The sequence below is a fragment of the Prunus dulcis genome, chromosome 4 (genome assembly GCF_902201215.1).
Source record: "Prunus dulcis chromosome 4, ALMONDv2, whole genome shotgun sequence".
In the NCBI taxonomy this organism is placed as follows: Eukaryota; Viridiplantae; Streptophyta; class Magnoliopsida; order Rosales; family Rosaceae; genus Prunus; species Prunus dulcis.
Window position 1 is genome coordinate 24,190,850 of NC_047653.1, and position 24,762 is coordinate 24,215,611.

At 43.1% G+C, this 24,762-nt stretch overlaps 2 protein-coding genes across 3 annotated transcripts; both read right to left on the reverse strand.

Moving 5' to 3' along the window:
* Nucleotides 1–1,003: 1,003 nt before the first annotated feature.
* LOC117625663 lies at nucleotides 1,004–5,785 on the reverse strand. Its single transcript, XM_034357189.1, has 2 exons — nucleotides 4,854–5,785; nucleotides 1,004–4,766 (listed from the first exon to the last, which is right to left on the reverse strand). Exons 1-2 carry the CDS (start codon nucleotides 5,783–5,785, stop codon nucleotides 1,004–1,006), a joined length of 4,695 nt encoding a protein of 1,564 aa, XP_034213080.1.
* A 7,240-nt stretch (nucleotides 5,786–13,025) lies between these two features.
* On the reverse strand, nucleotides 13,026–19,106 carry LOC117624805 (protein SUPPRESSOR OF GENE SILENCING 3). Of its 2 annotated transcripts, none has more exons than XM_034356262.1 (6): nucleotides 18,915–19,106; nucleotides 16,214–17,221; nucleotides 15,773–16,067; nucleotides 15,316–15,560; nucleotides 13,631–13,788; nucleotides 13,026–13,511 (listed from the first exon to the last, which is right to left on the reverse strand). In XM_034356262.1, the coding sequence occupies exons 2-6, from the start codon at nucleotides 17,204–17,206 to the stop codon at nucleotides 13,307–13,309; spliced, it is 1,896 nt and encodes a 631-aa protein (XP_034212153.1). In that variant the 5' UTR covers nucleotides 17,207–17,221; nucleotides 18,915–19,106; the 3' UTR covers nucleotides 13,026–13,306. The 2 variants fall into 2 exon arrangements, with proteins under 2 accessions (XP_034212153.1, XP_034212152.1); XM_034356261.1 differs by having other exon boundaries at nucleotides 16,214–17,207; nucleotides 18,915–19,105.
* Between the last annotated feature and the right edge of the window lie 5,656 nt (nucleotides 19,107–24,762).

Genomic DNA, 24,762 nt, shown 5'->3' on the forward strand with positions numbered 1-24,762 from the left:
GTGCCGGGGCGGCAGATTTTGATAATCTCGTAAGGACCTTCCCATGTAGGGCCGAGGGTACCTTCGTTGGGATTTTTGGTAGCCAAGGAAACCTTGCGCATGACCCAGTCCCCCATTTTGAAAGCACGGGGCTTGACTCGAGAGTCGTAGTATTTGGCGATGCGTTGTTTGTACGCGACATTGCGCATGCTCGATTGGTCCCGGAGTTCGTCAATGAAGTCGAGGTTGAGTGCCAACTGCTCGTCATTGGCCGTGGCGTCGTAAGTGGACGTTCGGTATGTGGGCTGGCCAATCTCTACCGGAGCCACGGCCTCGGTTCCAAAAGATAGGGAGAATGGCGTCTCACCCGTGGATGTGCGGAAGGTGGTGCGGTAGGACCAGAGTACTTCCGGGAGTAGTTCTGGCCAGCAGCCCTTGGCTTTGTCAAGTTTTGTCTTGAGAGTCTTCTTGATAATTTTGTTCACGGCTTCGACCTGGCCATTGGACTGAGGATGGGCTGGGGAGGCGAAGCATAGACGAATCTTGAGGTTGGAACAAAATTGTTTGAATTTGGCATTGTCAAATTGCCGGCCATTGTCGGTGACGATGGAGTTGGGGATGCCGAAGCGACATACAATGTTTTGCCACACAAAAGGATTCGATGCGAGCCGCAGTGATGGTGGCCAAAGCCTCGGCCTCAGCCCACTTGGTGAAGTAGTCTACTGCCACAACTGCATATTTGACTTGGCCCTTGCCCTCTGGCATGGGTCCAATGAGATCCAGTCCCCATTGGGCAAATGGCCAAGGGCTGACCATGGCGGTCAATGGTTCAGCCGGGAGTTGTGGGATGTTGGCAAATCGCTGACACTTGTCGCATTTCTGGTGAAGGCCTGGGCATCAGTGTGGAGTGAAGGCCAGAAGTATCCTTGGCGGATTGCCTTATGGGCTAGCGAGCGTGCGCCCGAGTGGTTGCCGCAGATGCCTTCATGGATTTCTCGGAGGACATAGTGACCTTCCTCTGGAGTCAGGCATCGAAGGTAAGGAAGGCTGAAGCCCCGCTTATATAAGGAGCCGTTAATGACCAGGTAACGGGCAGAGCGATGGCGAACGCGTCGTGCCTCGGCTGGGTTAGCCGGTAGTGTTTGGTTCTGCAAGAACTGGAGGATGGGGTCCATCCATGTAGGGCTGTGATCAATAGTGCAGATGAGTGGGGCTTGTGTGCTGGGCTGGGCCAAAAACTCGATGTGGATGTGGCGACCCATTCCTTGCTCCAAGGCTGAGCCAACCTGGCTAGTGCATCGGCATGGCTATTCTCTGAGCGCGGCACTTGCCTGATAGTGTGGGCGTGGAAGGTTGCCGGCAAGTGCCGAGCGTGCTGGAGGTAAGCCGTCATAGAGGCATCCTTAGCCGTGAAGTCTTGGTTAACCTGGTGGACCACGAGTTGTGAATCGCTGAAGATCTGAATTTGCCTGGCGTCCATCTCTTTGGCTAGGCGAAGACCAGCTAAGAGTGCTTCATATTCGGCCTCATTGTTGGAGGCTTGGAATTTGAAGCGGAGGGCGTACTCGAGGGCAACCTTGTCTGGGGAGACGAGAACGAGGCCGGCCCCACACCCCTGGGCATTAGAAGAGCCATCCACGAATAAGGTCCACAGGGGCTGGGTTAGGTCGAGAGTGTTTTTGGTGGGGGTTTGGTCCTGGCTCGGAGAGGGATTGGGTTCGGTTATGAGCTGGGTAGCTGCAGAAGCTTGGGGCTCAGTGAATTCAGATAAGAAGTCAGCAACGGCCTGCCCCCTCATAGCCGGGCGGGGTTTGTAATGAATATCAAACTCGCCAAGTTCAATAGCCCATTTAACCAGTCTCCCAGAGGTTTCTGGCTTCTGCAACACCTGTCGGAGCGGTTGGTTGGTTAAGACATGGATGGTGTGAGCTTGGAAATATGGTCGGAGGCGTCTAGCCGAGACGACCAGGGCGAACGCCAATTTTTCGATGTCTGGGTATCGAACTTCGGCATCTTGCAATGCCTTGCTGACATAATGCACTGGGTGCTCGGCGTTGTCCTTCGATCGAATGAGCACGGAGCTAACAGCTGAAGCTGAGACGGAGAGATAAACCACGAGGATGTCTCCGTGCTCAGGGGTTGACAACAAAGGAGCTCGGCCCATATACTCCTTGAGCTCGCTGAAAGCCGTTTCACACTCGGCAGTCCAAGTGATGTTTCGCTTAGTGCCCTTGAGGGCCTTGAAGAATGGGGCGCAGCGGTCAGTGGCCTTGGAGATAAATCTGGTCAGGGCAGCAACACGCCCTGTAAGGCTTTGGATATCCTTGACCGTCTTAGGTATTGTCATATCTAAGATGGCCTGGATCTTTTCTGGGTTGGCCTCAATACCCCTTTGGCTGATCATGAAGCCAAGAAATTTGCCTGAAGCCACCCCGAATGCACATTTGGTGGGGTTCAGCCTCATCTTGTACTGCTTCAGGATGGTGAACATGGCAGAGAGGTTGGGGATGTGCTGGTCAGCTGTGCGACTCTTGACTAGCATGTCGTCGACATAAACCTCCATGGTATTGCCAATCAATGGGGCGAAAAGGTGGTTCACCAGACGCTGGTATGTAGCCCCGGCGTTCTTGAGGCCAAAGGGCATCACCTTATAGCAGTAGAGGCCTCGGTCCGTGATGAAAGAGGTGTGGGCCTGGTCTTCGGGATGCATGAAGATCTGGTTGTAACCTGAATAAGCATCCATGAAGCTGAGGAGGGCGTGGCCCGCTGTGGCATCGACTAGCTGGTCAATGCGGGGTAGGGGAAAGCTGTCCTTCGGGCAGGCCCGGTTGAGGTTGGTGTAATCGACGCACATGCGCCAGCCCTTCCTTGGTTTACGAACCATCACGACATTGGCCAGCCATGTGGGATAGTCAACCTCCCTGATGAATCGGATACTACTCAATCGATCCACCTCCGCCTTCATGGCCTCATAGCGCTCGGGGTCATAAGCTCGGCGCTTCTGTCGAACTGGTCGGACAGCAGGATTGACGCTAAGCCTATGGGATATGATGTCTGGTGAGATGCCAGGCATGTCGTTGTAGGACCATGCAAAGACTTCGGAGTTGAGGCGGAGGAAGGCGACCAGGTCAGAGCGAAGTTCTGGCGAAATGGAGGTGCCGATCCGGACCTGCCGATCCGGGATGTCGTCATGAAGGGTAACCAGTTCCAGGTCCTCCATAGGTTCGGCCTGTGGTGTGATGGACTCCTCCCTTGGGTCCTCAGGTGGTTCTGTGCCAGCTTGGGGAGGGGTGGGAGCCTGGGTTACCGCAAGGGCTTCACTCCTATGTTGGCGATTGGTGGATTTGACTGCTGAAGCGTAGCAGCTTCGGGCCCCGAGTTGGTCGCCGCGCACCGTGCCTGGGCCATTAGGAGTGGGAAACTTCAACAGCAGCATATGTGTTGAAATAAAAGCCTTCATTTGGGCCAAGGCCGGGCGGCCAAGGATGACGTTGTAGGCCGTGGGGCAATCCACGATAAGGAAGGGGGTAGTGATCGTCGTCCGCTGGGGTGCGACCCCGATTGATATAGGGAGATGGATGCTGCCAATGGGCTGGACCACATCGCCCGAGAAGCTCACTAGGGGTGTGATGCTTCGGTCGAGTAGGTGAGGTGGGACCTGGAGTTCATTGAAGGCCTCGGCAAACATCACACTGACTGAGCTGCCAGTGTCCACCAGGATACGCCCAACGTCAAAGTTAGAAATGTCGGCCCGGATAATGAGTGGGTCGTCATGGGGGAGGATAACACCACGCTCCTCCTCCTCGCTGAAGGTAATGGGGGCCCAGCCAGATCTGTGTGTCTTCGGCAAGCGTCCATGCTCGGTGCTGAAGACCTGGTGCGCATAGGTGGAGCGGACATAGTGTTTGATGGAGTTGTTGGAGGTGCCAGCCAGGGTAGGGCCTCCGCTGATCGTGGAGATCATGTTGATTTGTCTTTGGTGAGGGTTAGGCGGGGCTGGTATGTTGTGGACATAGTTGTCTAGCTTTCCCTCCCGGATGAGCCCTTCAATTATGTTGCGTAATGCAACACAAGACTCGGTGTCATGGCCGCTGAATTGGTGAAAGCGGCAGAAGACCCCTGTGTTTGGCATAGGCTTGTTGGATGGTCTCCGGGGGGGTGGCTTGGGGATGATGGGGGCTTCACGCACCAGGACGTTCTCATATGTGGTGTTGAGGGTCGTGAAAACCTCGAACCTGGGCCTGGGTGTGAAGGGAAGAGGGGCCCGATCATTGGTCTTAGGAGGGTTGCCTCCGCTAGAGTGGTGGTGGTTGCCATGTCTGCCACGCTTGTTATTGCCGAAGGAATGCTGGTAGCTATCCTTCCGCTTATGTTGTTGGTTGTCTTGGGCATTCGGGGCAGGGGTAGAATGCTGAAGTGGGGCTGGGGTGGGTGCTGAAGCAGGTGGAGGATCGGCAAAAGTGTTGCGCGCCAGGTTGGCTGGGCCACGCTTGGAATTGAAGTATTCAGCCTTAGCGTGGATCGCCGCCTGCTTCATCAGCTCGGTATATGTGTTCCAACTATTGCTATGAACCAGGTAGCGGAAGTTGGACTCTCGGAGGCCGCTCTTGAAAGCGCCGAAGGCAGCGCGATCGTCAGTGTCTGGGCAGCGGGAGTATTCATGGCTGAACCGAGCTGCATATTCCCGAAGGGGTTCGTCCTCAGCTTGCCGAAGCATATACAAGTCGTCGGCAGAATATAGGCGATCAGTCTGGATCATAAAATGGTCCAGGAACGTCTGCTTGAGACTATCAAAGGAGTTGATGGTGCGGGGATGGAGCCTATAGAACCAATTCAGGGCCGCGCCGCTGAGGGTGGAAGGGAAGAGGAGGCACATGCCTTCATCGGTAAGGCCTTTGCATCCAAGGGCAGACTGGAAGGAGTGGATGTGGGTGAGAGGATCCTCCGTGCCAGTGTAGAAAGCGATGCGGAGTGGCTGGATATCTTTCTCCTGGTGGTAGTGGAGGATACGCTCGGTAAAGGGCCCTGGCCGTGGTTTCGCCCAGAGGGGTTGATGGCTGCGATGTTGCTCGCTTTCCAGGCGCCGGACCTTTTCGAAGAGAAGCCTCATAGCCGGGTCGGCATGAGGAAGAGTTTCAAGTGCCAAAGGCCCGGGGGTGGGATAGACAGGGGCTGGGGAATGTTCCCAATCTTCCAGCGTCTCAGTGTGGCGAGTTGGCCAGTTCTCTGAATTATAGAATTCCCAACTATCCGAGTCCCCGACACCTTCTCCGTTAGGTACGCGGACGGGGGCTGGCGATGGGCCCAGGTGTGCCACCCTTGGGTCCTCGAGGTTGACAGGGATAGGGATCGGCCTTGGCTGACGGTCCGAGATGCGATCCCGGCAATCTTGGTAGATCCTGACTGGCTCATGAGGCCGGTCCTTTGGTGGGGGAACGCAAAGGGGTCGTGACGGGGGTTGCTCCGGATGAAGGTGGTCTTTTCCCTTGCGGAGCCTAGAGTTGGCCGGGGAGCTGTGGCTGGAATGTGCTGGCTGGTTCGGCTGAGGATTCCCAACGTTCTGGGTCAGGTTTTGTTGGGCATCCTGGGCATGAGCCCTCTCCTGGTTCCGCTTTAGAACACGAAAGTCATGCTCTAGCTCAGCATTCCGGGTATGAAGATGCTCGTACTTCTCCGACATCTTAGTCATACTATCACGGAGGCGCTCCACTTCTGCCTGGAGAGAGGCGTCTCCCGGAGATTTCCTTCGGGAAGTACCCTCGCGGGGGGTCTGGTGCTGGGTATCGCGGCTATCCTCGGTCGGCATAGCAGAATGTGGGGTGAAGAAGAGGCGACGGGGCCTGAGGGGTGAAGGAGCCAGCTGGGCTGATAGAGAAAGAAGGGATTCAAGTGTCGAATTCCCACAGACGGCGCCAAACTGTTGATGCTCAAAATGGCTCGGCCACTATTTGAGTCCAACTTAGTGATTAGAGGTACTAGGTCTTCAGCAGGGAAGAAGGCTGAAGCCCTTGGGTGAAATGGATTGGTAAGACCTGCAGAAGGTAAAAAGAGGAGAAGCAACCGTTAAGCTTCGGACACCGGTGTGGTGCCGGCCGAAGGCTCTCCGATGCCTAAGTCAGTTACAGGTAGTAATTCTGGCAGAGTAACAGTGAAAGTAGGGGAATGGTCTCTTTGTTTTACCTGGGTACTGTTCCCTATTTATAGGGAAGTGAAAGTGGGAGCTTTGCACAAAGTTCCAATGTGGGACTTTGTGCAAGCCGACACGTGTCTTGGATTAGGTTTGGCATTTGGGAGCTTCGGCAGGTGTCTGGCACCTCGGAAGTGTGTCTTCCTTCGGCATGGGAGAAGGCGTGGTTGCCTTGGTGCTAGTCGCTTTGATGCTGGGACTGCTCGGTTCATTATGGTGTAAACTGCTCTCCTTCTCTCCTCGTCATGGGCTCCAAGTCTTGACCCAAGTTGATCTGCCTAGTAGCTAGCCAATTAAATTTTTTTGGTCATCGACCCTTTGTGTAAGCTGATCAACTCGTGAGTTAAGGCTTACTTGACTGCGTGGGCTAGGAATAGAGGTGTAGATCGAGCCTAATGGCAGATGGGCTAGGGTTCTATTAGATGTGTACACAGGTGCATACATCAAGTGTGATTGCAAAGGAGGGAGTGAATGGATCTGCTCCAAGAATAGGGAATGGCCCAAGATGGCATTGAGGTGGTCATGAATGGCGACACTGTCATGAGTGGCAGCACCGGCACCTAGGCCTTGCGGTTGCACGACGGAGGAGGCCACGGGGCTGCGTGGCTGCGCTACAATTTCAGCAGCCACATGGCACAGCTGCTGCTGCGTTCCAGTTGCTATAGCAGTTGTTTGGAGAGGTTACGTAGTTGCCCTTCGTGGCTCGTCGAGAAGCTGTTAGAACGCACTGGCAGCCATGGGAGGCTGCTGGAAATCTCTGGCAATCTGTTAGAACGTGCTGGCAGCCATAAGAGGCTGCTGGAACTCACTGGGAAGCTGCTGAAACGCCCTGGCAGCCATGGGAGGCTGCTGAAACTGGCCGGGGAGCTGCTGGAATGCGCTGGCAGCTATGGGAGGCTGCTGGATCTCACCGGGAAGCTACTGGAACGTTCTGGCAGCAATGGGAGGTTGTTGCAAATTGCTGGCAGCAGCTGTACCTCGTGGTGGCAGCGACGCTTCGGCCGTTCCGGAGTGCGCTGTCGCGGTGATTTTGCTCCTGAGGTGTTTGCTTCCAACCATGGTTGTTTGGAAGGCTTCGGTGGATTGAAAAAAATAGGTTTGGAGCATGCTTTGAGTATATCACGTGCTCTCAATGAAAGCACCAATTTGTAGGAGCAAATTTCCCCACGAGAATATTCGGTTCAAAAGATTCCTCTTTCTTCTTCGCCGTCTCTTTCTCCCTGCAAAATAGAACAAATAAGAGGACCACACCCGGGGATGTGTTGGCCAAAGGCACTCTAATGCTTAAATTAGTTCAAGTATTTGTCAGAAAAACATTAGCTAACTAGGGTACAGAGATGTGTTTAAGGTGTAAACCTTATGTAAAAGAGAGAGAGAGAGAAAGGAGGTGGCTAGGGTTTGAGAGGAATTTTTAGTATAGATTTCAGACGTACCTCAACCCTTGTGCGTGACCATCCTTTTATAGTGGTTTCGGAGGGTTAGGGTTTGGAGAAAAATAATCATTGTTAGGAAAGGAATTATTTTTCAGATTTTAGGAGATTTAAATCAATTAGGGATTTAATGCGAATCAAATCCCTAATCAAGGCAAGAATCCCCAAATCAAATATTCCCCAAATTGAATGAAATATTTGACCTAGGGTTTGCTTAAAATAGGGTTCCCACAGAGTGTTTGAAGAACCCCTTTTTTTATTGTTTATTATTTTAAAAAAATAAAAAAGGGCAAATACGAAAATACAATTAATGTTCTTTTGTGTAATTAAGATATTGTTTTAAGTAAGAGAGAAGTGACACTTGTCATGAGTAAAAGGGAAAAGGTCCAAAAGAGAAGGTTAGAGAAAAGATTGCTAGCCCCTTTATGCAATTTGCTGCATAGGCTAACTGAGAAGGGGTTGATAGTGACACACATTGCTTCTTGTGTCTACATCAAAAGGTGTTTAAGGCTCACCAAGGTGTTTAAGCCTCGCCAAGGTGGAAATTGTTGAAATTTGGCACGTCTTTGATGTGGAAATAGGAAGGAGAAGCATCATGTGGCTCATCGTTGGTTCTGGAAACGACTGGTCACATAAACCCAAGAGCAACAGTCGCGAAGTGCTGGAGTGAATTGGGGTCTCTGTGCAAAGAGACTGGTCGTCAAGTGCTTTTCTTGCTCGGCGTGTTTTGTTATTTTACACTGGTTTTGGGGTTTTTTTTTTTTAGCCTATTTGGATTAGGTTAAGTCTTTTATTCCTATTAGGTTTGTACTTAAGTCCTATGAACTATAAATAGGCACTTTAGCACTAGGTTTTCATGACGTGAGAAAACAAAGGGCATCAAATTGGGTTTAAGCCAAGGGTGAGAGAAAGAGAGTTAGGGTTTGGGAGAGAGCAAATGGGGTTTTCATTGTAACCAAAGGGATTGTTTCTTACTAGTGAATTTCTCGAGGATCACCGTAGAGGACGTAGGCACAATGCCAAACCGCTATAAATTCTTGTGTTCTTTGTGTGTTATGTGTTTACTTTTCGGTTGGTGTGTGTACTTTATATTTGCCTGTCTTATGTGTGGTAGTTGCGTAGTCCATCAATGACAAGGTCTTGGAATGTTTTTGCACAACACCATGATATTGGGTTGAGTAATCTTGTAACCATTTCTTAACAAATATATATCATATTCAAAAGGAAAGAATTTTTTTACAAGAAGTCTCTTCATCTCACCAAGAAGCGACATCGTCTTCTAAATGGGAAGAGACAATTTTCACCATCTTGTCCTCTAGGATCGCTATTGAATCAAATATTTTATCTACATCTACAATCCATTGGAGAAAGCCTTCGATGCAGTCACTCCCCCTGAAGTATAGAACAACTGCAACATCAAATTCTCTAAGATTAATTGGTTCCCCGTCTTCACAAATTATATCTTCCTCGTTTTGATGAGCCATTGGTGACATCTCGAGTCAGGCAAAACCTGCTCTGATACCAACTGACGCAAAGAGATATAGGGGAATAGGGATATCGAATGATAACCCTAAAGTAACAATGTCAGAACCCACCAGAGTAAAAATCTAAGGTATTTGATTGATAATAAATGAAATTAACTAACAATACAATGTCATGAGTTGGCTTAAATAGAAAACAAAGAAACTCTAAAACCGTTGAAAATCCTAGGTTCCAAAATATTCCTAGCTAACAAGAAAAGAATAAAAATCCTAATTAAAATCATATTAGAAAATAGTATCTTGATTGATAACTTATTCTAAAAATATAAATAAAACATTAAAGTAAAATATAAATCTTGACAAAATCCATTTGCTTCAATTTCTTCAATCTAACCAAAAATCCCAAGAATAGGCTTTCCTTCTTTTCCTAACACTATAATTGACATTTAATCAGAATTTCCCTCTCTGGCACAATTTTCTTCCAATTTTGAGTCACTTTATTTTAATTAATTTTCACACCATAATTAACCCATATTTCTTCCTACATCAACAAACTTTGGACCTCTATGAACCAATTATATATTTGTATGCCCTTAACACCAGTAGGAAGAATGTTTGGAAAACCTGAAATTGTAACATAGCACGAGTGGAGGAAAACTCTAACTTGGAATTAACAAAACCATGGGTTTAGATAAAACCTAAACTGATTTTTCGTAACAGTAGTGACCATAGAGACACAACGTTACAAACAGGAACAAATTGCATTTTATACAAGAACAAATTGCATTTGATAAAATGCAATTTCACTAGTTCCAATTTAAACAGTGCAACTTGACCTTTGTCATTCACATACTAATTAAAATAAATTTCTATGGTAAAAAATATTTTTGGTCACTGAGTTTATGATTGAAAATAATTTTGATCATCATAATTTTAATTTTCCAATTTTGAACACTGTATTTGCAATAGTTAGTAAACCAGGTCAAATGCCACAATTCAGTTAGTTTCATTAATTAAAAAATAATTACTTCCATATAAAATTTAATATTTCAAACAAATTTAGATATTAAAATTTTCAATTGTTAATTCATTTAAAAATAAATATTTTTAATTTGTCCATGTGGACGTCCATTGCATCAAAAAATGCCACATCAGACAAGACACGTTAACACTTAACATCTCTTCTAATGGCCTGAATAACAAAACGTTTGATTTGTACGTTTTCCGTGAGTTTAGATATCTACATGCAAAATTTAAAAGATTTGGTACTAATTTGAAACGACTCCCAAAGTTCAGGTACTTTTATGTAGGTGTTGAGGCCCAAAAAATCTACGGTTCAACCCAGCGGCCTTATTAAGAAAAGACCCGATTTGGAGCAAGCGAGAGTTCGTCATTCACGCTCACACAAGTCATAATCCACATGCCATGCCAAATAAATATGCAATATGTCACACTAAGAGTTGAAATAAGCACTGCCTCTACAAGCCCAAACTAATTATCCCGTCAAGCGTCGTATTCCTCTTCAAAGCGATAAAATTCAAGCACGCCAATTGACATTCAATACCAAGCAGAAAAACCCATATTTTACACATAGCCATGCTACAAGCTTAAGTGGGCCCAAGCCACGCAAATGCCCTGGCTTGCTGAGTGAGTTGTGGTATGGATGGTGACGAGTTTTCATGAGGCTCATTGATGAGCCGAGAAGTTGAAGTTTTGGGATGCTTGGGAGCCTCAAAACTCAAGCCCATTTCTTGAGCCCAAATATGTGGGTAAGCATAAAAGAGAGAAAAATGGGAGCCCAATACTCTAGCAAAATTAGTCCATCACTTTAGGAAATAAGCTCATTCCCTTAATGAGCTAACCTATCACCTAAGGAAGGCCCAAGTAGCCAAGGAAAATATTTGCAGTCTCCAGCACTTAGCTTGAAACAAGGGCCACGATAAAAGCCAAAATTGTCCATGTACGTAAGTTGGTGGGAGGCTCCAGCATGTGGGCAAAACAAACCTCAAGGTAGAACATTCAAAGAACCAGAAGGTATTAGAGCGCACAAGTTGCTAGGAGAAGAGGTATCCTTCAAACCATCACCCTTACCTATTTCTTTCTCCCACCAGCTCTTGTCATGGAAGAGGGAAGGAAAGAAGGTTAGGTGGTAGCCAAAAATGGGAGTTCATCACTGAAGCAGCTGCTGGAAAGCCTTAGAGCTCCAAAAAAATCTTGTCTTTGTGTGTTTGGATAGAGGAGGATTTCACAAAGCAGGGATGGATCGAAGGGAGAGAAGAGAAATGAAAGAGGAGACTTGGTAAAATTGGAGAGAACCCATTAGGGTTTCTTGGGAATGAGGAGCTTCCAGCGACTATAAAATGAGGTATCTCTTACCCATTAAAGACAACCAAATTCAGAGAGCAAGCATCATCTCTCATCCCTGGAACCCTTCAATTTCAAGCCCTTCCCATTTTCTCTTTTGGCAAGCCATTTCAGAGCTTGACAAAGCTTTCGTCAAGCCACCGGAAACTTGCTCAAACCACTCATTCTTCCACCCTCATCTTCTTCTGCTTCTCTCTCTCTCTCTCTCTCTCTCTCTCTCTCACACACATCCTGAGAGCAAGCATCATCTCTCATCCCTGAAACCCAGCAATTTCGATCCTTATTCCTCCATCTCCTCCCATTTTCTCTTCTGGAAAGTCATTCCAGAGCTTGACAGAGCTTTCGTCAGGCTGCCGAAAACTACTCAACACACCCATTATTCTTCCCCCGCCTCTCCTTCTTCAACGAACTCTCTTAAAATTCCTTCTCCTCTACTTTAAAACCCACGTTTCTCATAGGAACTCACAACCATCTCTCTCTTTACTGCTAAACTCATGACTGTTTTGCTTCTATGTCACAAGCTTCTCATGCCAGCTAAGAATCTATCTATAAGCAATTTTTGGTTTCATTGGTGAAGGAGACCAAGGTGTTTTCTAAAGTTCAGCTACCCTTTCGAAGCACTCATGGGGTCTGATCCTTGAACTCAGACCCAGGGGCAATTTTCGCACATTTGGCTCTTTACAGCACCCCAGGCCCTTCAGTAGTTGCCGGAATGAAAAAGTCCCCACAATAGGTAACCCTAAATTTTAAGTAATTAAAACTAATTTTTAAAACCCACAATTTAAAACGATCCCCAAAATTCAGGTCCTTGACACCGCAAGTTGCAACGAGGACAACACGAGATTGACTGAGGGAGAATGTCAAGGACCGCCTACTTGAGGCTCTAGCCCGCGTGTAGGAGGGCCCATTCCCACCAAGCCCAAGCCCGCTCTAGATGGCTCGATCCGTTGTATGTTTGGACATGTTGGAATGCGTGGAAATATTCCCTGTAGTTGACTTTTTTTAGTGTCTAGTCCATTCGGAGGTAAGAGTTGTATGCTAAACATCTCAGAGTTGTGTGGTTCTCTTGAGAGCAATACTAGTATTCTTTCTCTCAAATCTTTCTTTCAGTTTTCTTACGCGTTCTTCGTGTTCTTGTTCCTTTGGGTGCTAGGATCCCATTTTGCTGATTTCAGACTTACTATCAAATAAATAATTAAAAGTTAAGCTTTACTTGTACTAAGTGCCAGTTTTATAAGGTACCAAAACTTGCAATTTTTTTCTTTTAGAGAATCGCAAGTATTTTTTTCTTTTAAATTTGATTTCACTGCTTGACTTTTCTCTACTGATTCTAAAGGCTTCCAGTTTCTTGAGAGAACTCGATATAGCTTTGTTGAAACCATCAATGGCATCAGCATCTTATTTCTCAGTCTTAATGCGCCTTTAGCTCAGCACAAGAGGAATTTCACACTTGTTCTTGATACGCGCCATTATGGATATATGAGGTTACTTAGCTTCAGATTTCTAAAGCAGCATGTAAACCGAACAAAACACATAATTTGTACACCTAACCCCAACACAACCCCCACCCCACAAAAGATCGAATGAATGGTTTCAGCCATTGAAGGAGAATTTCATGCCAATCAATCATTGAATAAAGACAATATTCATCAACGATAATTTTCTGGCATTACCAACTGAAGCTAAGTAACCTCATATATCCAGAGTACCACCATTTTGATAGATAGTTTCTTTGCCTGTTCCTTTTAGTATAATTCTTTGAATCCATCATTAACCACACAACAAAAAACATAAACTGCCCTAAACCTATTTAGTGACTCTTTCCACCTAAGATCTCTCGCCTTCAAAGGACACGGGCAGTTTCTTCAGGAGCGATGTGGGGAATACTTCTCCATGAGCTGGGTATATTTGGCATCAAAATCCTTCTCCAGTTCTACCTCTTCCTCCCACTGCCTCCGCTTCATTGCAGCTTTATTGTCTTCATGAGCTTTTATTAGCATATCCCTCTCTTCCACAAATTCTTCCATCTCCTTTTCTTGAGACTTGATGAAGTTATCAATTTCCACCGACCTACAGCCACGAGTATGAGAGAAATAAAAATCAAACAAAACCAGAAAGCACTGCTTTAGGACAAGCATAGGGGTCCTAACTTTCTCTAGTCTATACATATTCTTTAACACACTTCTTACTTGTATTTCTTTTCCTCGGCATTTGAAGGATTGACATACGACTGCTTGACCTTGTCACGTTCTTCCTGCTGCAGCCTCTCAAAGCTTTCTTCCCTTGCATCCCTTGATTCATGAATTATTTTGATTTGGTCTTTGAAAAATTGTTCTTGCAGATACATCTTTTCACAACAAAATAAATAAATAAGCAAACAAAACGAAATAAAAGAGCAAATACATCTGCCGAAATGAACAAGAAATACAGATTACAATAAAGAATTTAGAAGCCATAAGGAAAAACCAAAAAGATTGTAAACCACACAACACAGTTAAAATAACAACTGCACATCAAGCCAAACCTGGATGCAAGTGTAAAGCACAGTTAACAAAAGGAACATGCAAAAGATAGAAATGGGAAACAGATACTGAAAAAATAAAAATAAACGCTACAGGTCTTTGTCAAAGTGCAGTCCAAATTTTACGTGCATTTCAAACAAACAGATTTTTTTATAACCATTCCAAACACAGTTAAAAAAAGGAACATGCAAAAGATAGAAATAAAAAATAGAAATGAGAAACAGACACTGAAAAATAAAGGCTACAATGGTCTTTGTCAAAGTGCAGTCCAAATTTTATGTGCATTTCAAACAAAAAGATTTTTTTTTTATTACCATTCCAAATAAATAGAATTAGTATAAGAGCAACTCCAGCGATCAGGCCAAGCCCGAGGCTGGGGGGAGCCCAAGCAAAAAATCCAATTCCAGCGGGCCACTTTTGCCCGGGCTGGAGGCGGGACCCACGAAGACAGGCTGGCCCGAAGGCAGCTCTCGCCTGGCCGCCTCCCCGGGAGGGGGGGGGGCTGACGTCAGCTTGGGGGGGGATGACATCAGCCCAAGCTGACGTCAGCCCTGCGCTCCACCAACAGCTAGAAGACGTGTCGTCTGGGGGCTCCGATCGCTTGCTCTCCTCCAATCCAACGGCTGGGCTTTTTTTTTTTTGGCTATAAAATTATGAAAAAAATACCAAAAAATTCTGGAATTTTTTTCTATAAATACCTACCAATACTCTTCACTTTCAACACTAAATCCTCATACATTTTCTTCTACTTCTACTATTATTCACTTTTTACTCAACATTTTATTCACTTTTAAATTGTATTTTTATTTATCATCTTATCCGAAAATTTTATCCGACTGAGATATGAATTTTATAATAAATATTGACACGTACGAACCCAAAAATATTATCCGAAAATATTATCCAAATTAATTGTTTAGGTAAACAAATTTGTGAAAAAAAACAAAAAAATGAATAGTATTTGCCCCTTGCCATGGCAACGGGTGGAAACACACATTGCTTTTTGCAAGGGCAGCCACTATTCACGTGAATAGTAGCTGCCCTAGTCCCCCCCCTTGCCATGGAAAAGGGCAAATGGGTGGAGTTGCTCAAACCACTTAAACAAATTGATTGGTTATAACAATTTCACAAAACCTACCCCACCCTCTGAAAAAATCATAATCCTCCTAACCGCAGGCTCTTGATTCAGACTTGAACTACAGTTGTAACTTAAAGAAACAATACCAGCATGGACATCCATAAATGTCCCCACCAGAGTATAAAGGCAGAGTCTACCAACTGCTGCTTACCCACAACACGAGTTTCAATCATAATTTTGGGGAGTGATTATATATCTTAACAGGGAATAATACCTCTTCCTTGTTCTCTTCATGCTGCATTTTGGTCCTTTGTCTTACAATACGATTTTCCTCCGTTGTTTTCCTGAGCCTCTCACTAACTATACCAAGAGATTCTTCAAGCGCTTTGGCATGCCTCTGTTCCTTAGCAACCTTGTTCTTAAACCAATTAAGCTGTTGGTTGTCCTCACTCATTTGCCTGATTTGGTTCACAACCATCTCCTGGTAGGATCTCATCTCAAATTTCAGCTTCGATTTACCTAATTAGTGATAGAAACATGTAAGACGTCCATATATAACATTAGGCACAGATCTTAATAGCGGAGTGAAATCCAATGTATCAAAGCTAGCATGGGAACTTAAAGGATTTAAGTGAAAGCTCATTGTTTTGTACACCACCCAAAACAAACAAAAACATAGAGCGTGGCATGGGTGGAGAGAGAGAGAGAGAGAGAGAGAGAGAGAGAGAGACCTTGGGAATGCTGGTTAAATATATCCAAGTCTTCTTTCACCGCCATGTACCCATAAAGCTGTCGCTTCCCACCTGAATGAAATAAGACACGACGACGATCCCAAGCATCTCTGTCTGTTCCTTGCTCTGTAAAATGCTTGTGCAGACGCTCAGCCTCTAAATAACCCCTCGCAGACGCTTCAAAGATCAAAATACTCATCCCACGGTGTCCCTGAGGACCATATGAGTGCCGAGCCCTCACAGCAGCATAAGAGCTGAAGTAGTCAAGGAGCTCCTGATTTCCCATACCAATCCACTGAAATTCAAAAGCAACAGAAAATAAGGACTGGAATGATACCAAGACAAGGAACCTTTAGCAAAATCATGACAATGTGCACCTATATTTGAGATAGTAATTTAATTACATAAAATACTTTCAAGCAAGAAAAACATCACTCATACCTTTTCATTTTCATCCTGCTCAAGTCTAGTGTTCATGATGACAACCATTGGAGGCCACACAATTTCATGATCCTTTTCCTCATCTTTTAAACCTTTCCACTTACCGAATGCTTCACCAGCAGGTACAACTGTAGTTCCCTTCCTCCGCAACTCCTCATCCAAAAGCTCCGCAAGCTCTCTATGGAGCATCACCCTCTTTGATCCTTTTGTTTTGGCATGTGTCATTAGGGGTTGCAGGCCTCGGTACCAGTCAATGGCACCAGGACCACCTTGGCAAGCAGGACAGTGCCACTGCCTGGCAGGATCATTAATCTCATCAACAGTTAAACTATCCAAAATCTCAAAGAATTTCTTGAACCATCTGCTACTCTTTCGAGTTTCATGACTCTTTTCACTTGAATCCGAATCAAACTCATCACTATATAGCTCATCGTCACTATCACCCACAGCATCAGAGTTGTCATCATCATCATTAGCCTTAGCAGCAGCCACATCGCCGTCCTTGTCATAGTTTCCCTGGCCATCTTCTGAACCCTTGGGTTGAGTGAAACCCGCTCTGGATTGCCAGTTCCATCCGTGGTCCAGTGGAGGGGGAACTACTTGTTGCGGAGCCACATAGTTGTTTTCGGAAACCCTAGCAGAAGACTGCTGCCTTACATTTCCTCTTCCGGCTGGTTTTCTAGAATCAGCAGTTTGTGATGGCCAGAAGTTCCCAGACGCCCGACCTGATCCACCACTATTCCTCATACTTGGCTTCTGAACATCAAACTCTGCCCAAGCTTTAGAATTAGAATTCTGAGGACCCCATTGTTTTGCAGTACTGCTTCCAGCTCTGTTCTTTGGTTTCCTGGAAATTACCTCCCACTGTCCGTCATCTTGGGCCGACTCCAGGCTAATGCCTGCTACACCATGAGTTAACTGCTCAACTTTGGGGCTATTGAATTCCGAGACATCTTTTCCTTTGGGATTTCCTCCGTTTCTTCTCGCACTCATCCTAAAGAATAATACCTTCTTTGGATAAGTTTTTAAACAAAAAATCACAATAAAACATTAAAAATTTGAGCATAAATTATCTTACAGGATCAAGGACATTGCAATTTTCGCTTTTGTAGACAATAACAAATTGATGTACGTGCACTTTCATTAACATATCAATATTAAGTGTCGAATCATAAGATGATGGTATACATTTATATGGTAAATGATACAACAAACAACAAAATGATGTACGTGCACTTTCATTAAAATATCAATATTAAGTGTCAAATCATAAGATGATGGTATACATTTATATGGTAATGATACAACAAACAACAAAATGATGTACGTGCACTTTCATTAAAATGTCAATATTAAGTGTCGAATCATAAGATGATGGTATACATTTATATGGTAAATGATACAGCTAGAAGATCACAAATATTTGAAAGAAAAGCACATCATTCAATTTATTGAGCCAGTGTTGAACTTAATGCACCTTCTAAACAATTTTGTAAGAATCCGTTACAAATGAAAATTCTAATGCCCCAAAACTGTATAACATATCTGTTGCTAGAAGTAGAAAAACTGGTTTTTTGCTTCTATTTTTTGTACTTTATAATGAAGTAGGCTAATAGGCAACATTGGAAAACACACGCATAGAAAGTGAGTAAATGAAAGAGAGAGAGAGAGAGAGAGAGAGAGAGAGAGAGAGAGAGAGAGAGAGAGAGTTCATTTAAACATGGAAATCACAATTTTCCAAAATACACTTGAAATCCATTCCATTGACCAAAAAGCAGGAATCAACATAAACTGCCAGACTAATCATACCAAACCAAAAATCTTACATTTGATCAGTTTCTTTTCCACTTCACACATCAAGATTCAAAAATAATGTCAAGATATGCATGAAACATATTCCAAGAAATAAAATTGTTTATTTGTACAACCTTTCAGAGCTAATTTACCAACTTCAAATCACAATACCCATTAACAAAATAAATCATTCAATTCAGAATGAGTTATAGAACACCCATCATTCATTCTCCAACATGAAATTTTTCTACTTTGATGCCCTATACAAGGCAACATGCAGATAAGCAGCCAAGTAATTTTCCACGAAATAAAATATTTTCATAAACTGTTGGACGATCATACAAATTCCACATTTTGTTTTCCAGTTACAGAAAATACTTTGACATAGAATATTTTCATACACTCTTTAACTCGGCACCCTCTTTTCTTTAGAAATATTTGCCACCAAAATACCTCCTCAACCAAATATCAGGAAACACAGGTCCATTTTATTTTTCTTTACCTTATTTTCTTAGAAACAAAACAGAGCGCAAAAAGAAGGCCGTTAGACAAACATAATAAAGCCCTAAAATTTTCACAAAAGTTTCATGCACAGAAATGTGCCGGATCTAATATTGTAGAGAGAAGAGGTTCAAAAAGGGTTTTAGAGAGAGAGAGAGAGTGAAATTAAAAGCACAAGACGCACTGAAACAGATTGTTGTGCACATTATACTCCAATCTACATTTCTACGGCAAAATATATATATATATATATATTTAAGCACAAAATCTCAAAATTACACAGATAAACAAAGCTCGCAAGTACATACGCATATCTTGCTAGAGAGAGAGAGAGAACCCTAATACAAGAACGGAAGATAGATACGGCGATATCTATTCAGAGAAGTAAAGCTTTAAGAGAGATTACCTGAGGGACAGAGCCGATCGTTGTCGGAAAATGACCACTGTACGCCGGAAACGTAGGGTTTCGTCGCAATGGATGGCGCAGGCGACTGAGAATCACGCGCTCGCCAACAGAGTGAGAATGAGAGTCAGAGTGAGAGTGAGAACGAGAAGAAATGGCGTGGAAAACAAGTCTTCAGAAAGACCCTGCCTTTTATTCCCGAGTCGAGCCTGCACACTTCTGTTGGGTCCGGAATCCAAATTATTATGAAATCTCGTTAATTAAGGACATCTGTAGTAATATCCTTGTGATAGTTTTTTAAAGACTAACTACAAAAGAACTCCCAAATTACTTTCAAGTTAATACGAAAAACCTATAAATTACTTACATCGTTATATAAATCGTTAATAAGTTTGTTAAATGCTAATGTGTTTAACATAGCCCCTATTTTTAATGACATAGACTTCTACATGGACAAAACAATTAATAAATAATTCTTTATTTTTTTCAAATTGTAAAAAAAAGTTAATAATTAAATAATTAAATTAAAACTAAAACTAAAACTAAAAAAATAATCTCTTCTCTCTCCTCCGACATCAATTCCTCCCATGTTGTAACACCCCATCTTGATTGGATCACAAGCCTCTACAATTAGTATCGGTGCATTTACATGCATTTAAAGGAATACAAACCAAAAAACCCTAAACTCTAACAGCAGAATTTAATTCCCAACGGCGATCCCTCTTCTTTTCTTTTTCGTTTAACATTTATCATCAAACAAATGGGGTAATTTCCATTTCTTAGACTAGTACCTATTCGATTGATGGGAGAGAGACATATGTGGGTTTCCAGTTGCCGCACACATCCCCTCCTTGGGGGTGGGTGGCTTCCCCATCTTCCATCTTTCTCTCCTCATCTCCCTTTCTCATTTCATAGTTTTCTTCCCCTCTCCTATTCTCTCCTCATATTTGTCTGAATTTTGGGTCCTTTTGCCCAGATATATCTGGATCTTCTCTTTTGTTTGTTTGTTTGTGTGTTTTCTGTTTTAGGTCCTTGGTGACTTTTGTTGTTCTTGGATGTGTGTAGACAAAGAAATTTTGGTGCAATAAATTCCATTGGACGAGAAAATAATTAGGGTTCGGTGGATTGAATTGTGGGTCTCATAATTCGCGCATGTGGCGTATGACTCATCAAAATCGGACTAGTTGTCAAAAGTGACACGTGGCGACATCCGACGGAGTGCATCAAACGGTTCAAGATGAAGACAAAATTAAGGGGAAAGAATCTTCTGTGATTGACTTTGATTTAAATCAAATATTAATCAAGTCAATCAATTGAAGATAATCTGGTTAAATTGTCAGATTATGGGAATTGATTTAAATCAAATCAAAATCCCACAAAACAAGGTTTTAAATAGGAAAAGTTATTTAGGTCAAGCATCCTACAAAAGCCTATAAATAGGAGGCCTCAAGACGAAAGAATGGGTAGCATGCAGAAGAAACAGAAAACTCTCCGCACTCTTCACTCTACTTTGGAAGAGCCACCAAGCACAACAAATACGTGCCGGTTCCTCCACCTTAGAGAAATCCAAACACCAAACAAGCTTTGTACTACTTGTTTGATCAAGATCAAGTCTCTACGACCCTTGCATCAAACACAAATTTTCTTTATACACTTTGGAGATCGAATCACCCTAAATTTCATAAATACAAATATTATTTTGTAACCTGTTCTTGTCTCATTTGTCGCAGGACATTCGTGTTTACAAATTTGGCACGCCCAGTGGGACCATCTCTGTCTCTCATCTCTTTTTTTAGTTCCAAAATCAACCAACACGCCAAAACGATGGCCTCTAGGAAGATTCAAACCATTCCTGCAATGAAAGGGAAAAGCGTGAGCACCTCCTTCTCAAGTAGAGATTCAGCTGGGGTCGTCACCCGGAGCAAGGCCAAGGCGATATCCTCAACTCAACATGTTACTTCCATATTGACTCAAGCCAAGGCTAAAGATGTTCACCGAAGGCGCAAGCTGGTTATCAATTTGGCCTCATTTAGGCAAAAGAAGAATACCTCTCGAGCGGATGAGAGAAACTCTCGAAGTGAAGAGAGGAGTTTTTCAGGTTCAAAGAATTCAAGAGAACGCTCATTCTTGCCTGTTTCAGACGCCGACTCAAGCACAGGCTCATACCATGGATCCCTGCCTGACGACCAACAGAAGAAGATTACCTCGGCGCCTGTAGGTGAGTCTTATTCTATGGCTATACAGGTCATGGTAACGGGAGCTATGTCTATTGAAGAACAGCTGGCCCATATGAACGAAGAGGTCACAAAACTGACTAAGATGGTCGAAGAGAAGGATGCACAGATTGTTTTTCTCATCAACAAGTGGGAAGCGCATCAGGATAAGGAGCCTGGTCAAGACGCACACAAGAAAAGACCACATCATGAGGCTGAATCCAGCGAGAAAGGATTAGGTCATGAAACAGAGTCGGATGAGAAGTCGCAGGAAAAGTTGATGCCGCCTCGGTGGGTTCTTTGTCGGTCCAACAACTTCAGGACATGATCGCGAACACCATCAGGGTTCAATACGGAGCACCTTCTCGAGACACACTCATGTATTCTAAGCCATACACCAGGAGGATAGACAACTTGCGGATGCCAACAAGATATCAACCTCCCAAATTCCAACAATTCGATAGAAATGGCAACCCAAAACAACATGTTGCACACTTCGTCGAAACATGCAACAATGCCGGGACAGAGGTTGACCATCTGGTGAAACAATTTGTCCGTTCCTTGAAAGGAAATGCATTTGATTGGTATATAGACTTGGAGTCCGAATCCCTTGACAGTTGGGATCAGATGGAGCGAGAATTCTTGAACATATGTTATAGCACTCGTCGCACTGTGAGTATGATGAAACTCACAAATACCAAGCAATGGAAAGATGAACCTGTCGTCAATTACATCAATCTGTGGTGCTCGTTAAGCCTGGATTGCAAAGATAGGCTTTTGGAGTTATCAGTGGTTGATGTAATCGGCTTGTGATCTTTACTTTCCAATTTGGATTCCTTGTTTATTAAGACTTCTTGGACGACTTTTCAATCAATTTTAGGGTTTAGGACTCTGAAATAAGTCATATAAAAGGCCAGCCAAGGCCCCCATACAAGGAATTCACTTCCTAAAGCGACCAACTGCGCAAGAGGAGGAAGCTACCAACGAGTTCTTTCTTTTCCTTTCTTCTTTTAATTTTCAGTTCTTATTGTATTTATTTTTGAGTTCATCCAAGAACATGAGTAACTAATTTCTTGATAGTTAGGGCTTAATCTTGAAGCCCTAAACATGATTTCAATTCTATAAATAAGTTTGAATGGATTTGTCAGTTTCTACTAGCCTAATGATTTCTGTTTCTCTATGTTATGTGGATTTTGATATTTTGTTTCTTTGAGTAGCTAACTTTGAAGCATGTATTGGAATTAAATTGTTGTAAAACATAGGTCAATTGCCATATTGAATGTGTTCTTGTTTGCAATGAATAATTGGGTTAAGAACTAGTTATGAGAAATTGATTCTTGAATTCCTAATAACAAATGCCATGTTTTAGGATTTTTGTGACACTTATATTCTCTTTGATCTTAATGGATTCTTGATTGTTAATTTGAGTAAATGTCATACTAGATTTCAATCAAGAATAAATGTATTGATGTAAATGCTATACACTTTACATACACTTAAAAGAGAATCATACAACTCGAGTGAAATACCATGATCTTGTTCTGAGTTTCGTCATCATATGCTTGCTAGAAATTGATTATCTATTGTTGTTTATGGATTGATTGATTGTTTGGAGGTGGATATTGAGTCCTGGATATTGTTCTTGACTGATTTTAAACCAATTTCTCTTAAACTCTAATTTATATTCTGTTTTGTTTTCTTTTTCTTGTTTTGTTTTATTTACAAAATCAAATCAAAACCCCCTTGGTGTTGGCATGTGTGTGGAAGTCCTTGTGGTTTCAATCTTTATTTTGTTTTCGTGTTTAATTGTGTTTTAGTTTTCATTGTGTGACACTGATAAACATCTCTTTAGATTATAATCACTGTGGGAACGACTCTTGCTTGCTTATTATACTATCATTTGATTTGTGCACTTGTAAGGTTTTAATATTGTTGTTAAAAATTACCAACATATATCTCGATATTTCTTCAATAGGTGCTTAGGCTCCGGCTAGCTAGCAGGTGGGACCCCACAGGGGCATACCAGCTTGGACATTATGTGAGTGGACTTTGTTTTAAATAAGCATTGTTTTTAAAGTATAAATTACATGCATAAAATGGGATTTTTTAATTTATATTTGTTTTTACTTGGATATGGGAAATATTGGAAATTTATGCACGTTTGCATGCGAGAATTATAAGGTTTTTATGGCATTGAATGGAAGTAATAAGGGATTGAAATATGATATGTGCATGTAGTATATATTGATGGCGCTATTGATTTGTGTATATGTTTACCACATTATGTACCTTCCTCATTACTATTACTCTGGATATTTTAGACACACGGTAACTCTTCGGAGGTGTGTCAAGAACTGGGCACCCCTGATTGGGTGTACCAAAGGCCTTGACGGGTTGTTTGAGGAATAATAGTCCCCCGGTTGGACTGCTCATTCCTTGGCCACATGAGTATTGAGGATTCTGCCATGTGATCTAGTAAAACAATTCCCGTGCTGGATTGTTTTCCCCTAGTACATAGCAATTGATGTGCATGCGTTTATATAAGTATAAAAAGGGATTTATGGGATTAACATGTTTTGAAATCAAACACGTGTATAAAGGTTTTACATGCATGGCTTTCAGGTAAATGTTTTCAAAAAGGTGGGGTTAGTACATTTGTTATAGTTATGTTTAAACTTTCTTTTCGTCCACTCACATTTTTGGTTTTGCTCCCCCCACAGGCCGTGACTTGAGGAGCTTAACAACTAAGACTAGAAACTCCCTCTCCGCCTGACCGTCGCCATCGTAGGACTTTCTTTTTCTGACATTTCTAATGTTTTTGACTTGTAAACTAATGAGATCCTTAGAATGCTCTGAATACGCCCATGTAGGGTTGGATTTGTGGCCAGAGGCCATTTGTAAATTGTGTGTGCTGGCGCTTGGGTATTATAACTGTGTTTCTTACATGTGTAAATTTTGGATTATCCATTTTTCAGGGGAGACTCTGTAGAAATTTCAATAGATTTAAGGCGGGAAAAATGGTTTCAATTAGTAAATGGGCTCATCATCCTATGGGAGTCAGAAGGGAAGCCGGATTTGACACGGATTCCAAAGGGAATTCGGGTCGGGTCTTGTCATTTTCCAAGCCCCATTAAATTACTAAAATGATGCCCTACATTCACACCAGTAGATGGGCAAAGCAGGATGACAATTAGGGTCAAAGCAAACAGATAAATGTTCCTGAAATTTTAAGAAAAGACAAGCAAGAAGTAGAATAAGCGAAGTAGCAGCTACAATCTTGAGGGATCTATGATGCAGATTAACAAGGAAGAAGTAACAGCTGTGAATCTACACTTCAACAAATTAACATAAACAATAGAGAAAAAAAAGTCATATTTTGGAAAAAGGAAAAAATATTTAAAGAGGTGCAAACCTTTATATAGAGTTACTATGTTTTAACAACTCGTATCGAGAAAGAGTAGTCTTACCCATAAAATCAAAGCCCTAAAATTCTAAACAAAAATTAAACATTAAGTGAACGCAATAGAAAATGGAAACTTTAATATCAAAGAGAGAGGGAATTCGAGAGAAACGTACCGATTCTGACCAAAGAAAATAAGAGATTGTATTGAGAGAGGAGAATCTTTTTGAGATGAACA